The sequence below is a fragment of the Aquarana catesbeiana genome, linkage group LG12 (genome assembly GCF_042186555.1).
Source record: "Aquarana catesbeiana isolate 2022-GZ linkage group LG12, ASM4218655v1, whole genome shotgun sequence".
Classification (NCBI taxonomy): Eukaryota; Metazoa; Chordata; class Amphibia; order Anura; family Ranidae; genus Aquarana; species Aquarana catesbeiana.
In genome coordinates, this window is record NC_133335.1 from 163,181,473 (window position 1) to 163,193,971 (window position 12,499).

At 50.4% G+C, this 12,499-nt stretch overlaps 2 protein-coding genes across 7 annotated transcripts in view; one reads left to right on the plus strand and one right to left on the minus strand.

Annotated features, from left to right (window-relative positions):
• ACOX1 (acyl-CoA oxidase 1) overlaps nucleotides 1–2,289 on the minus strand; it is a 96,972-nt gene extending 94,683 nt beyond the window's left edge. Inside the window, exon 1 of one of the 2 annotated variants that reach the window (XM_073606136.1) lies at nucleotides 2,031–2,289. In XM_073606136.1, the coding sequence (XP_073462237.1) occupies nucleotides 2,031–2,193 (163 nt within the window). In that variant the 5' untranslated portion in view covers nucleotides 2,194–2,289. The remainder of the gene's footprint in view (nucleotides 1–2,030) is intronic. The other variant, XM_073606135.1, reaches the window with a different exon arrangement.
• Nucleotides 2,206–12,499, plus strand: part of TEN1 (TEN1 subunit of CST complex) — a 40,732-nt gene continuing 30,438 nt past the window's right edge. Inside the window, exons 1-3 of one of the 5 annotated variants that reach the window (XM_073606138.1) lie at nucleotides 2,211–2,389; nucleotides 7,243–7,410; nucleotides 7,489–7,678. Coding sequence is in view for 1 of the 5 variants with exons in the window: in XM_073606141.1 (XP_073462242.1) it covers nucleotides 2,367–2,389 (23 nt within the window). In the remaining 4 variants the exon portion in view is untranslated. Of the gene's footprint in view, nucleotides 2,451–4,550; nucleotides 4,684–7,242; nucleotides 7,411–7,488; nucleotides 7,679–12,499 lie in introns of those variants that run through there. The other 4 variants (XM_073606139.1, XM_073606141.1, XM_073606140.1 and 1 more) reach the window with 4 other exon arrangements.

Here is a 12,499-nt window from a genome sequence, read left to right on the forward strand (position 1 = left end):
TGCAGCCTGTATACAGTAATATACAGTAATACACCTGTGTATGAGGTTCTCCCCACCTATACACACACACACAGGTGTATTCCTCCTCCATGCAGACTGTGTACAGTATTACACCTGCGTATGAGGTTCTCCCCACCTATACACACACACAGGTGTATTCCTCCTCCATGCAGACTGTGTACAGTACTACACCTGTGTATGAGGTTCTCCCCACCTATACACACACCGGTGTACTTCTCCTCCATGCAGACTGTGTACAGTATTATGCCGGTGTACGAGGTCCTCTCCCCCTATACACACTGGTGTACTTCTCCTCCATGCAAACTGTGTACAGTACTACACCTGTGTATGAGGTTCTCTCCCCCTATACACACAGATGTATTCCTCCTCCATGCAGACTGTGTACAGTATTACACCTGCGTATGAGGTTCTCCCCACCTATACACACACAGGTGTATTCCTCCTCCATGCAGACTGTGTACAGTATTACACCTGTGTATGAGGTTCTCTCCCCCTATACACACACACACACAGGTGTATTCCTCCTCCATGCAGCCTGTATACAGTATTACACCTGCGTATGAGGTTCTCCCCACCTATACACACACACACACACACACAGGTGTATTCCTCCTCCATGTAGACTGTGTACAGTATTACACTTGTGTATAAAAGGTTCTCTTCCCCCTCCTCCTACACACACACACACACACACACACACACACACACACACACACACACACAGTTGTATTCCTCCTCCATGCAGACTGTGTACAGTACTACACCTGTGTATGAGGTTCTCCCCCCCGTATACACACAGGTGTATTCCTCCTCCATGCAGACTGTGTACAGTACTACACCTGTGTATGAGGTTCTCCCCCCTATACACACACTGGTGTACTTCTCCTCCATGCAGACTGTGTACAGTATTACACCTGTGTATAAAAGGTTCTCTCCCCCCTCCTCCTACACACACACACACACACACACACGTATTCCTCCTCCATGCAGCCTGTATACAGTATTACACCTGTGTATAGAAGGTTCTCTTCCCCCTCCTCCTACACACACACAGGTGTATTCCTCCTCCATGCAGACTGTGTACAGTACTACACCTGTGTATGAGGTTCTCTTCCCCTATACACACCGGTGTATTTCTCCTCCATGCAGACTGTGTACAGTACTACACCTGTGTATGAGGTTCTCTTCCCCTATACACACCGGTGTATTTCTCCTCCATGCAGACTGTGTACAGTACTACACCTGTGTATGAGGTTCTTTCCCCCTATACACACAGATGTATTCCTCCTCCATGCAGACTGTGTACAGTACTACACCTGTGTATGAGGTTCTCTCCCCCTATACACACAGATGTATTCCTCCTCCATGCAGACTGTGTACAGTACTACACCTGTGTATGAGGTTCTCTCCCCCTATACACACAGATGTATTCCTCCTCCATGCAGACTGTGTACAGTACTACACCTGTGTATGAGGTTCTCTCCCCCTATACACACAGATGTATTCCTCCTCCATGCAGACTGTGTACAGTACTACACCTGTGTATGAGGTTCTCTCCCCCTATACACACAGATGTATTCCTCCTCCATGCAGACTGTGTACAGTACTACACCTGTGTATGAGGTTCTCTCCCCCTATACACACAGATGTATTTCTCCTCCATGCAGACTGTGTACAGTACTACACCTGTGTATGAGGTTCTCTCCCCCTATACACACAGGTGTATTCCTCCTCCATGCAGACTGTGTACAGTACTACACCTGTGTATGAGGTTCTCTCCCCCTATACACACAGATGTATTCCTCCTCCATGCAGACTGTGTACAGTACTACACCTGTGTATGAGGTTCTCTCCCCCTATACACACAGATGTATTCCTCCTCCATGCAGACTGTGTACAGTACTACACCTGTGTATGAGGTTCTCTCCCCCTATACACACAGATGTATTCCTCCTCCATGCAGCCTGTATACAGTATTACACTGTACCCCTCGCACAGACCGTCCTTACCGATCTCCCTCCTCCTCCGGGTCCTCTCCGGAGTCCCATCCAGGATGTTGGTGATGGTCTCCGGGTTGAAGGAGGCGGTGGCCCTCTCTCTGCTCAGGTCTGGATTCATCTCTCCGCTGTCACCTCTGCAACTGTCACTGCCGGCCTTTGCCCTGGAAGACATGTCACAAGCTTGTCCCCGCCCCTTCTGTCACATGACCAGAGTAGGCCGAGCTGCAAATCCTGTCACTGTGTGGACAGTTGAAGGCGGGGCTCCGGTCAGGTTATCGGTGGTCTACAAGAAGATGGCGGCTGTCTGGGACTACATGTGCTTACCTGGAGACAGCTAAAGACTTTATGTATTGGGAGAACAGAAACACGTGAGTGTGTGCCTGGGAGTCAGTCCGGTGGAAGTGTCCCAAACCTTGACAGAATATGCTGGTAATAGCAGTGCCATGGGTGGGAAGGATACACTGAAATCAGATCTCACCCCTAGTTAGGGTTGCCAACTTTTCATCAAGCCAAACCTGAACACTGCAGCGCCGCACAGCAATGTTTTTTTTTTGTAGCATACACAGAGCTCCCAAATGTCCCTCTGTCCCCCTCATTTGGGTCTGATCTATATATTTGTATATAAAATGCACTTTTTATCTTTCAAAAAGTGTTTCCCAGTGCTAAACCTTTCATCTGATTTCTAAATTGCTGCACTTATACATTTCCTTTAAGGGGGTGTTGAAGGGGCGTGTCCTATGCCTACATAAGTTTGTTAGTAGGTGTCCCTCATTCCCATCTCAAAATGTTGGGAGGTATGTATACATATGCTATGGACTAATAAAAGGCCGGGGACACCTTTTGGGTGCAGCAGAGAGTAATAATGTGGAAAGATGGGGGGGGGGTATAAATAGGAGAGGCTGCAAGGGGAGGGGTAGAGGGTCAACAGAGGGGAGGAGGGATGACAGAGGGGGTGCAGCAAAGATAGGTGGTAGGTTGGGGGAGATGCAGACAAGGATGGGGCGGGGGGAAGGCAATGGAATGAGCCTTGCAAAGAGACGGGAGCTTGCTCTATAAGGTGAGAGATGCGGATGGAGGTAAGCAAGGAGGTAATGATCAGAGACCATAGTCGGTGGTGAGGGGAAGGAAGAGGCTAAATAAATGGGAGAGTAGCAGTTCTGAAGCATACATACCAACTGTCCCGAATTTCCCAGGACATTTCCAGGATTTAGACTATTTTCCTGATTTTATTGTTTCCCGGGACATGTTCCGAGAAATCCGGTTTTGCCTGATTTTCCGCTGCCGCCACTAGAGGTCCACGGCCGGTGGAGACATTGTCTCCGCCGGCCGCCATTTTTAAAAGACCACAACACAGCTGGGCGGCTAGACGGAGCTCCTGTGTCACCGTCCATGCTCCGCCCCATCTACCCCCTGCCCCGTTTCGCTCCGACCACCCCCGCCCCGCTGCCGGTCTGTTATGGAAAGGGGCGGGAGTCCTATTGTAACCACGAGGCCGGCGGAGACCTACTAGGAAACCTGATGTAAGGGGGGGGCTCCGCTGGGGACATCTGATATAAGGGGGGGCTCCGCTGGGGTCATCTGATATAAGGGGGGGCTCCGCTGGGGTCATCTGAAGTAAGGGGGGGCTCCGCTGGGGTCATCTGAAGTAAGGGGGGGCTCCGCTGGGGTCATCTGAAGTAAGGGGGGGCTCCGCTGGGGTCATCTGAAGTAAGGGGGGGCTCCGCTGGGGTCATCTGAAGTAAGGGGGGGCTCCGCTGGGGTCATCTGAAGTAAGGGGGGGCTCCGCTGGGGTCATCTGATGGAAGGGGGGGCTCCGCTGGGGACATCTGATGGAAGGGGGGGCTCCGCTGGGGACATCTGATGGAAGGGGGGCTCCGCTGGGGACATCTGATGGAAGGGGGGCTCCGCTGGGGGCACCTGATGCAAGGACGGACTCTGCTGGGGGCACCTGATGCAAGGACGGACTCTGCTGGGGACATCTGATGTAAGGGGGCTCCGCTGGGGGCACCTGATGTAAGGATGGACTCTGCTGGGATACCTGATGCAAGGACGGATTCTGCTGGGGGCACCCGATGCAAGGACGGACCCTGCTGGGGGCACCCGATGCAAGGACGGACCCTGCTGGGGGCACCCGATGCAAGGACGGACCCTGCTGGGGGCACCCGATGCAAGGACGGACCCTGCTGGGGGCACCCGATGCAAGGACGGACCCTGCTGGGGGCACCCGATGCAAGGACGGACCCTGCTGGGGGCACCCGATGCAAGGAGGGACCCTGCTGGGGGCACCCGATGCAAGGAGGGACCCTGCTGGGGGCACCCGATGCAAGGAGGGACCCTGCTGGGGGCACCCGATGCAAGGAGGGACCCTGCTGGGGGCACCCGATGCAAGGAGGGACCCTGCTGGGGGCACCCGATGCAAGGAGGGACCCTGCTGGGGGCACCCGATGCAAGGAGGGACCCTGCTGGGGGCACCCGATGCAAGGAGGGACCCTGCTGGGGGCACCCGATGCAAGGAGGGACCCTGCTGGGGGCACCCGATGCAAGGAGGGACCCTGCTGGGGGCACCCGATGCAAGGAGGGACCCTGCTGGGGGCACCTGATGCAAGAACGGATGGCTGGTGGCAGGTGACGCGCACAGGGATCCCACTGATTCGGTATTATGGTGAGTTGAATGATTTCATTATATATAACAATGTAATAATAGAAATAATGCACTTCAATCATCCTGACACAATAACAACCATGGTGCCGGGATGATTAAAGTGCTAACACCAGGTGTTTGGAGTATCTTTATCTGCTGATTGTTAAACTTTCTGGAATTAACATATTTCTATTGTTGTGTAGGATCTGGGGCTGCTGTCCCTCCATCCCTCGTTTATCTCAGACGCTAACCACACCCCCTTTGAGCCACGCCCATTTAAGACACGCCCACTATTTTGCGTAAACCATGCCCATTTTTTGCCGTGCATTTTTACTTTCCCCCTGTGCCACACCTACAAACGCATGCCCCGCCCCCTAATTATAATAAGACTCCGCCTACAGCCAAAAAAGTGTCCCTAAAAATTTTTTTACAATGTTGGCAACTATGCTGAAGTGAGATGCGGCATTGCTAGTGGAAGTGACAGAGCATCATGTATTGTGAATGAAACTCAGTTATGTTATGTTATGTTACGGTGAAGGTGGACCAAAGCATGGATGGATGAGGAGCAGAGTAGACTCGAGGAGCAGCCAAGTGAGAAGGGGGGTAGAGTGTAAGCTGAAAGTGCAGATGGAGGGGGAGAGCTGAGGGTTGTGAATGGCCGAAGGTGCAGAGGGAGGGGGAATCCTAATGAGATTAGGTCTGAATAATGTGTCCGGGTTTCAGGTGGACTGAAACCCGGACACATGATTCAAAACCTGAATGGTCCAGGTGAATCCCGGACAGGTGGCAACCCTACCCCTAGTGTAGGAATAACTGGGGGTGACCAGGCTGGGTGTGGGAGCTGTCCTTGTTGACTTATTATGAAGATGTGAGTTCCACAGCTGTCATGTTTATTCACCATCATATATGTCCTGTCCCTTCACACACATTGGAGGCAGGAGAGCCCATATCCTTTACAGATCTGGGGACAGCAGCATCGAGTCTGGCATCATCACAAAACTAAAAATACACAAAGCAAGTGCAGCGCTAATAAAATAACAGCATGGTAAATTTTCAAGTGAAAAAAATATATAAAAAAGAAAACTAAAGTAACCATCCATCCATGTGAGATATCGGTGGCAGATTGCAAAGATTGAAATCGTGAAAGATCCTTCAAAGAATGTGCATCCAACTCCACACCCAAGTGAGAATGTAGCCTGCTTACCATCTATGTGTGTCTACTAAAACAGTAGTCTCACCCAGCACAGTGAAACTGGTCTCCCCAAGACCCTTAAAGATGTCTGGAACTACAGCTAGGACGATGCCACTCACAAAATATAAAAGAAAATGCTTCCATGGTGCAATACTTTATAAAAATCAATTTAATATAAGTAGGGCTGAAACAAAATTTGATCTCTGAGTCTGATGATATTTACCAGATTCAACCTTTAATAGTATATACAGCATATATCTCTTCTAATAGTGTATATACAGTATATCTCCTCTAATAGTATATACAGTATATATATCTCCTCTAATAGTATATACAGTATATATATCTCCTCTAATAGTATATACAGTATATATCTCCTCTAATAGTTTATACAGTATATCTCTCTTCTAATAGTATCTACAGTATATCTCTTCTGTCGGTTATTCTCTGAGTGGATTAGAGGTTTTGCTCCCTAACCATATAGCTGGTTATTTATATTTACCACTGCATAGAGATATTTAAGAATAAATTGCCTTTTTTTAAAATATTAAATTATACACCACACTTTTTTAAGGTTATTAACTGATCAATTGAAACAATAATCGATTATGAAAATAATCGTTAGTTGCAGCCCTAATAATAAGTGGGTTGTACTTACAGGATATACAACGTTCAAAGGCGATACAGCAATGTGTCTCATAATGAAGACTGCGCCGTCTCCTCAGGCTTCACTTCCTATTCTGTTTGCCCATCAACTTCCTGAGAGGAAAAACATGATGATGTCACCGTCGTAGGTGGAGCCTACGACGGTGACGTCATCACGTTTTTCCTCTCAGGAGTTTGATGGGCAAACGGAATAGGAAGTGAAGGGAAGCCTTTGGAGACGCCGCAGTCTTCATTACGAGACACATTGTTGTATCACCTTTGAACATTGTATATCCTGTAAGTGCAACCCACTTTTTATATTAAATTGATTTTTATAAAGTATTGCACCAAGGAAGCATTTTCTTGTGCGGGGATGGAGCGCCATTGGCCAACGCGGCGCTCCATCCCCGCCCACATCCCGGCACACACCACATATAGGACGCCAGAGACGGCAAATGGCGCCATTCTTTCCGAGGTATTCACCTAAGAACATTAGGGCACATTTATGGTCCGGACCTCCATGGACTCTTCTTGCTCCAGGCTATGCTACTTGCACCTTTGAAAAAGTAAGTGCTTTTTGTCCCATACCTCCAAAGGAACGGGATCCCCAGGCACTGGGGAGCCAGTACTTATGGCTGAACCTGGGTTTTTAAGAGGGGACCTATCTATGTGGCATCTCTTGTGGGATTAGCCCACAGGTGCCTCATTGATATTACTTATTTTTTTTGTTTGCCCTTTCACAGACAGCCATCAGTTCACTGAAGCCTAATATCAGGACGCCTAATATCAGGATCATTGCTTGTATCCAGCCGTCTTGTAGAGTCATAGGACAATCGGGGCCATCGGGTGTGGGGAGTCTCTGGCCCCTGGCATGGGATAACACACGTACCCACGGGATGCCTCGGGAGGACGTAAGTCACATGAGAATTCAGCCAATGAGGATATATATACGTGTATAAATTGTAACATTATGATTTTTGTCTTTTTAGACTGTGATGTAATTTCCCTGAAGAAGACTTTTCTTTGTAAAGATATAAACGTTGAAACGGGTTGGAAATTCCACTGCTCTATACCTTGGTGGTCATCAATGGTGACTACATGGGGTAGTGTGATACATCACTCTCTTCTTCATTATTATTTTTTCTATGTGTAAATCCTTTATCACAACCATTACTCAAGGTACATGCAGATCCATTTCTGTGTTTTGAACTTTAATATATGCTTATTTGGTTTAAATGCTTTTTTGTAAAATTTGTATTTTTTAACTTTGAACGTTATTAAAATAAAATTGATTTTTAATTAAAAAAAATTAAAACTCAAAATTCATTGCCCTAAAAATCCCTTAAGAGGTATTATAATTTTCTACAGTTAATATCTCCTAAACTTGCACTGTTTAGGAGTAGAGATGAGCTTGGCCAAGTTCAGGATCTTGGTCCCAACCCCGTGCCGGATCCCACCAGGAAGCCGACACTGCACACCGCTATTCAGAGGCAGTGAGACATTTCCCGATCTGTGCAGCTGCAAACCGGGAAATGTCTCACTGCATGTGATTAGCCGTGTGCAGTGTCGGCTTCCTGGCAAGATCTGGCAGGTGGGATCCCAAACATGCCTGAGCCCATTCCTATTTAGGAGATATTCACACTGTATGCAGCTGGTGATGTCATCGGCACATGCACTCTGAGGGGACAGCATACCCATGCCGTCCCTTCAGAGCTCCGTGTCACGGTCCGTGACTCCCGGGTAAATGTGTGGGAGTGATGTAATCAAGTGGCCGGAGGACAAAAACCCAGAAGGAAGCCCTATCAGTGGTGACAGCACACCACTGAAGGGCTTCGTTCTAAGGTGCATACTAGCACATTATGCCATTGTCTTGCAAAAAGAAAAAAATGCAGTTTACGACCGCTTTAAAGCTGAACTCCAGACGAAACAGAACCCCGATTGCAAAAAAGTTGGGACGCTGTGTAAAATCTACATTAAACAGAATGCAATGATTTGCAAATCTCAAACGCATATTTTCTTCACAATAGAGAATAGAAAACATATCAGATGTTTAAACTGAGAAAACGTACCATTTTTAAGAAAAAAAGTAAGGTAATTTTGAAATTAATGACAGCAACACAGCTCAAAAAGTTAGGTTAGGGCAACAAAAATCTAGCAAAGTAAGTTGTACCAACAAGGAAGAACTGGAAGTGCTAGATGACCTCAGGCTGGCCCATTTTGCAGGTATAGCTATGTAAAACATTAAAAATAAGTGTCTATACCAGGGGTTGGCAACCCCCAGCACTGGTGCCGCAAGCTCCACTTGAAGCCTCTTTTGCCAGCACTCGACTCCCTCCCCAGCAGCGCAGGGAGCTGTCAGTATGACATTAATGCATTCCAATTTCAGAGTTCCCCACGCCGCACCTGCACTGGGGGGGAGGCTCTGTGCCCCCCCACATTGTAAAAGATGGGAAACGTTGTTTGGTTCTCTAACTGTGCTGTAGCTGCGATCGTCAGCTTTTATGAGGGGGAAGAGATTGGGTGCAGTTCTGCTAGGGGGGCAGCCCCTGTTTCCAGGAGGAGGAGGACTATCATTGGCCACTGATAAAGTGACTCACAGTCTTGGTAGCCCCATCCACCACCTGGGAGGAAGACGACTTGGTTGCCACTACCAATCTCAGAAAGATGGGATTTCACTGTGATTGAGAAAACCCCAATCAGGTGAAAGTTTGTGAAATTACTGTTGAGCTTCTGGGAACTTTGTTGAAGTTATTCCTGAACCTTTGTGTCACTTATGCAAAAGTGGGTGGGGACGAGCGAGCGCCGCCCCCCCCCCCCCTCCTGAACCGTACCAGGCCGCATGCCCTCAACTTGGGGGGTGGGTGCTTTAGGGGAGGGGGTGCCCTGCGGGGCCCCCCCACCCCAAAGCACCTTGTCCCCATGTTGGTGAGGACAAGGGCCTCTTCCCGACAACCCTGGCCGTTGGTTGTCGGGGTCTGCGGGCGGGGGGCTTATCGAAATCCAGGAGCCCCCAGATCCCGGCCCCCCCACCCTATGTGAATGAGTATGGGGTACATGGTACCCCTAGCCATTCACCTAGGGAAAAAGCGTCAATAATAAAACACACTACACAGGTTTTTAAAATAATTTATTAAACAGCTCCGGGGGGTCTTCTTCCGGCTTCGGGGGTCCCTCCGGTTCCTCTTCTCCCAGCGTCCGGTTGGTTCTTCTCCGCTCTCTCCGGCCTCTTCTCCCGGTGTTCCAGTTCTTCGGCCGGCTCCTCCGCTGTCTTCAGGCCGCTCTTTTGCCAGCGGAGGTCTGGACTTCTGGGCTTCTTGTCTTCTTCCCTCTTCTCTTCTCCAGATGTTGACACAACGCTCTGTCCGGCTGGACTGCTCTCTGAGCGCTCTGTTGTGACTTATATAGGCGGGGACCCCGCCCCCTTATGATGTCACATTCCCTGGGCATGCTGGGACTGTGACGTTTTTGGGGGCGTGGTCACCGGGTGATGACCACGCCCCCTAAAACATCAGTCCCAGCATGCCCAGGGACTGTGACATCATAAGGGGGTGGGGTCTCCGCCTATATAAGTCACAACGGAGCGCTCAGAGAGCAGTCCAGCCGGAGAGAGCGTCGTGTCAACATCTGGAGAAGAGAAGAGGGAAGAAGCCCAGAAGTCCGGACCTCCGCTGGCAAAAGAGCGGCCTGAAGACAGCGGAGGAGCCGGCCGAAGAACTGGAACACCGGGAGAAGAGGCCGGAGAGAACGGAGAAGACCCCCGAAGCCGGAGGAAGACCCCCCCCCCCCCCCGGAGCTGTTTAATAAATTTATTTTAAAAACCTGTGTAGTGTGTTTTATTATTGACGCTTTTTCCCTAGGTGAATGGGTAGGGGTACCACGTACCCCATACTCATTCACATAGGGTGGGGGGCCGGGATCTGGGGGCCCTCTTATTATAGGGGGCTCCTGGATTTCAATAAGCCCCCCCCGCCCGCAGACCCCGACAACCAACGGCCAGGGTTGTCGGGAAGAGGCCCTTGTCCTCATCAACATGGGGACAAGGTGCTTTGGGGTGGGGGGGCCCTGCAGGGCACCCCCTCCCCTAAAGCACCCACCCCCATGTTGGGGGCATGTGGCCTGGTACGGTTCAGGAGGGGGGGCCGCTCGCTCGTCCCCACCCCCTTTCCTGACCGGCTGGGCTGCGTGCTCGGATCGGGGTTTGGTATGGGTTTTAGGGGGGACCCCACGCCGTTGTTTCGGCGTAGGGACTTCCCTTTAAAATCCATACCAGACCTAAGGGCCTGGTATGCCCCGCGCTCACCGCAATAGGAATTTTTTTTTTTTTCCTATTGCAGCGAGCGCGAAATGCAATACCATGCTCTTGCGTCGTATCTGGTCCGTTGGACCAGCATGCAGACAAGCGGGCTTTCCGTCGGACCAGCACACAGACGAGCGGACTTTCCGCCAGAAACTGAGTCCGACGGAAAGATTTAAAACCTGTTTCAAATCTAGGTCCGGCGGGCTTTTAGGAAAAAGTCCGCCGGAGCCTACACACGGTCGGATTGTCCGGCAGACTCTGGTCCGCCGGACCAAGTATGCCGGAAAGTCCGCTCATGTGTACACAGCATTACTACTGAACCCCTCCACTCCGTGTCCCTTTAAGGCACAGCCAGTATTCAGCACAATGAAAATCACACCCAACTTTTGCTGCGGCGCAGAGTTCCGCACTTTTTCTCAGCTGCGGGGGCCCAACTTATGATCCTGCACAGAGGCCCACTGCTTTCAGAAAATACCCCTGACCTCATCAGCGCACATCCATTCCAGATGCTTGTATGTGACATCACATACTTCACATACAAGCACGTGGGCTGGATGCAAGAGGTGGATCAGCAGGATGAGTGTGCCAGGACAGGTAGATGTGTCTCATCTCTGTTTCCTTTCACCACTTTGCATATCATGGATGAGAAGAGGGTACAGCGGTGGAGCAGATGAGCAGAAGGGGTTCAGAGGTGGGACAGAAGAGCAGGAGGTACAGTGGTGGGGCAGATGTGCAGGGAGGTACAGTGGTGGAAGAGATGAGAAGGGGCTTCAGCAGTGGGACAGATGAGCAGGGGGGTTACCATAGGCGTGCGCAAGGGGTGTGCCAGGTGTGCCTGGGCAAACCCTAATCCTGGGGTTGGCAACCCGTCAATGGTGGGCAGCTGATAGGTAAACTGCAATCCTTCCTTACCGACCCTCAGAACCTGCACAGGAGAGGTGGCGGGGGGGGGGAATTTTGTGGAACTGATCTGTATTTTCCTCCTGCAGCAGCTGAAAGTAGGCTTCTCCTCCTCTTCTTCCCTTTGTCAACATTCAGCTGCCACAGGAGGAAAATATAGGGGATCAGTATTAATATATGCCACCCCTCCTTTCCCTGTTCCTCTTCCTTCTGTTGCCGGGATCCCCCATGTACTCCCTCGCTCCCCCTTCCCCCCATTGTTTCAGGATGGAGAGTGGGGAAGAGGCCGGTAAATATGTCAAACGCATATGTGTTGGAGCTTTTGGGTGCACACCCTAATGCAAGAGGCTGTGCACACCTATGGGGGTTACAGTGGTGGGGCAGATGAGAAGGGGGTTCAGTGGTGAGACAGAAAAGCAGGAGGGGTAGAGCAGTGGGGCAGGTGTAAAAGGAGGTGTATTAGTGGGACAGATGAGCAGGGGGAACAGAGGTGAGACAGATGTGCAGGAGGTACATTGGTGGGGCAGATGAGAAAGCGGGTTACAGTGGTGGGGCAGATGGATACTGTGTTAGGACAGATGAGAAGGTGATTCAGTAGTGAGACAGAAGAGCATGGGGATACGTCGGTGGAGCAGATGTGCCAGGAGGTACAGTGGTGGGGCAGATGAGAAAAGGGGTACATTGATGGGGCAGATTAGCAGCAGGGTTACAATGGTGGGACAGAAGAGCAAGGGGGTACAGTGGTGGGGCAGATGTGCAGGAGGGTCCAGTGTTGCGGCAGATGAGAAGGGAGTTACAGTGGG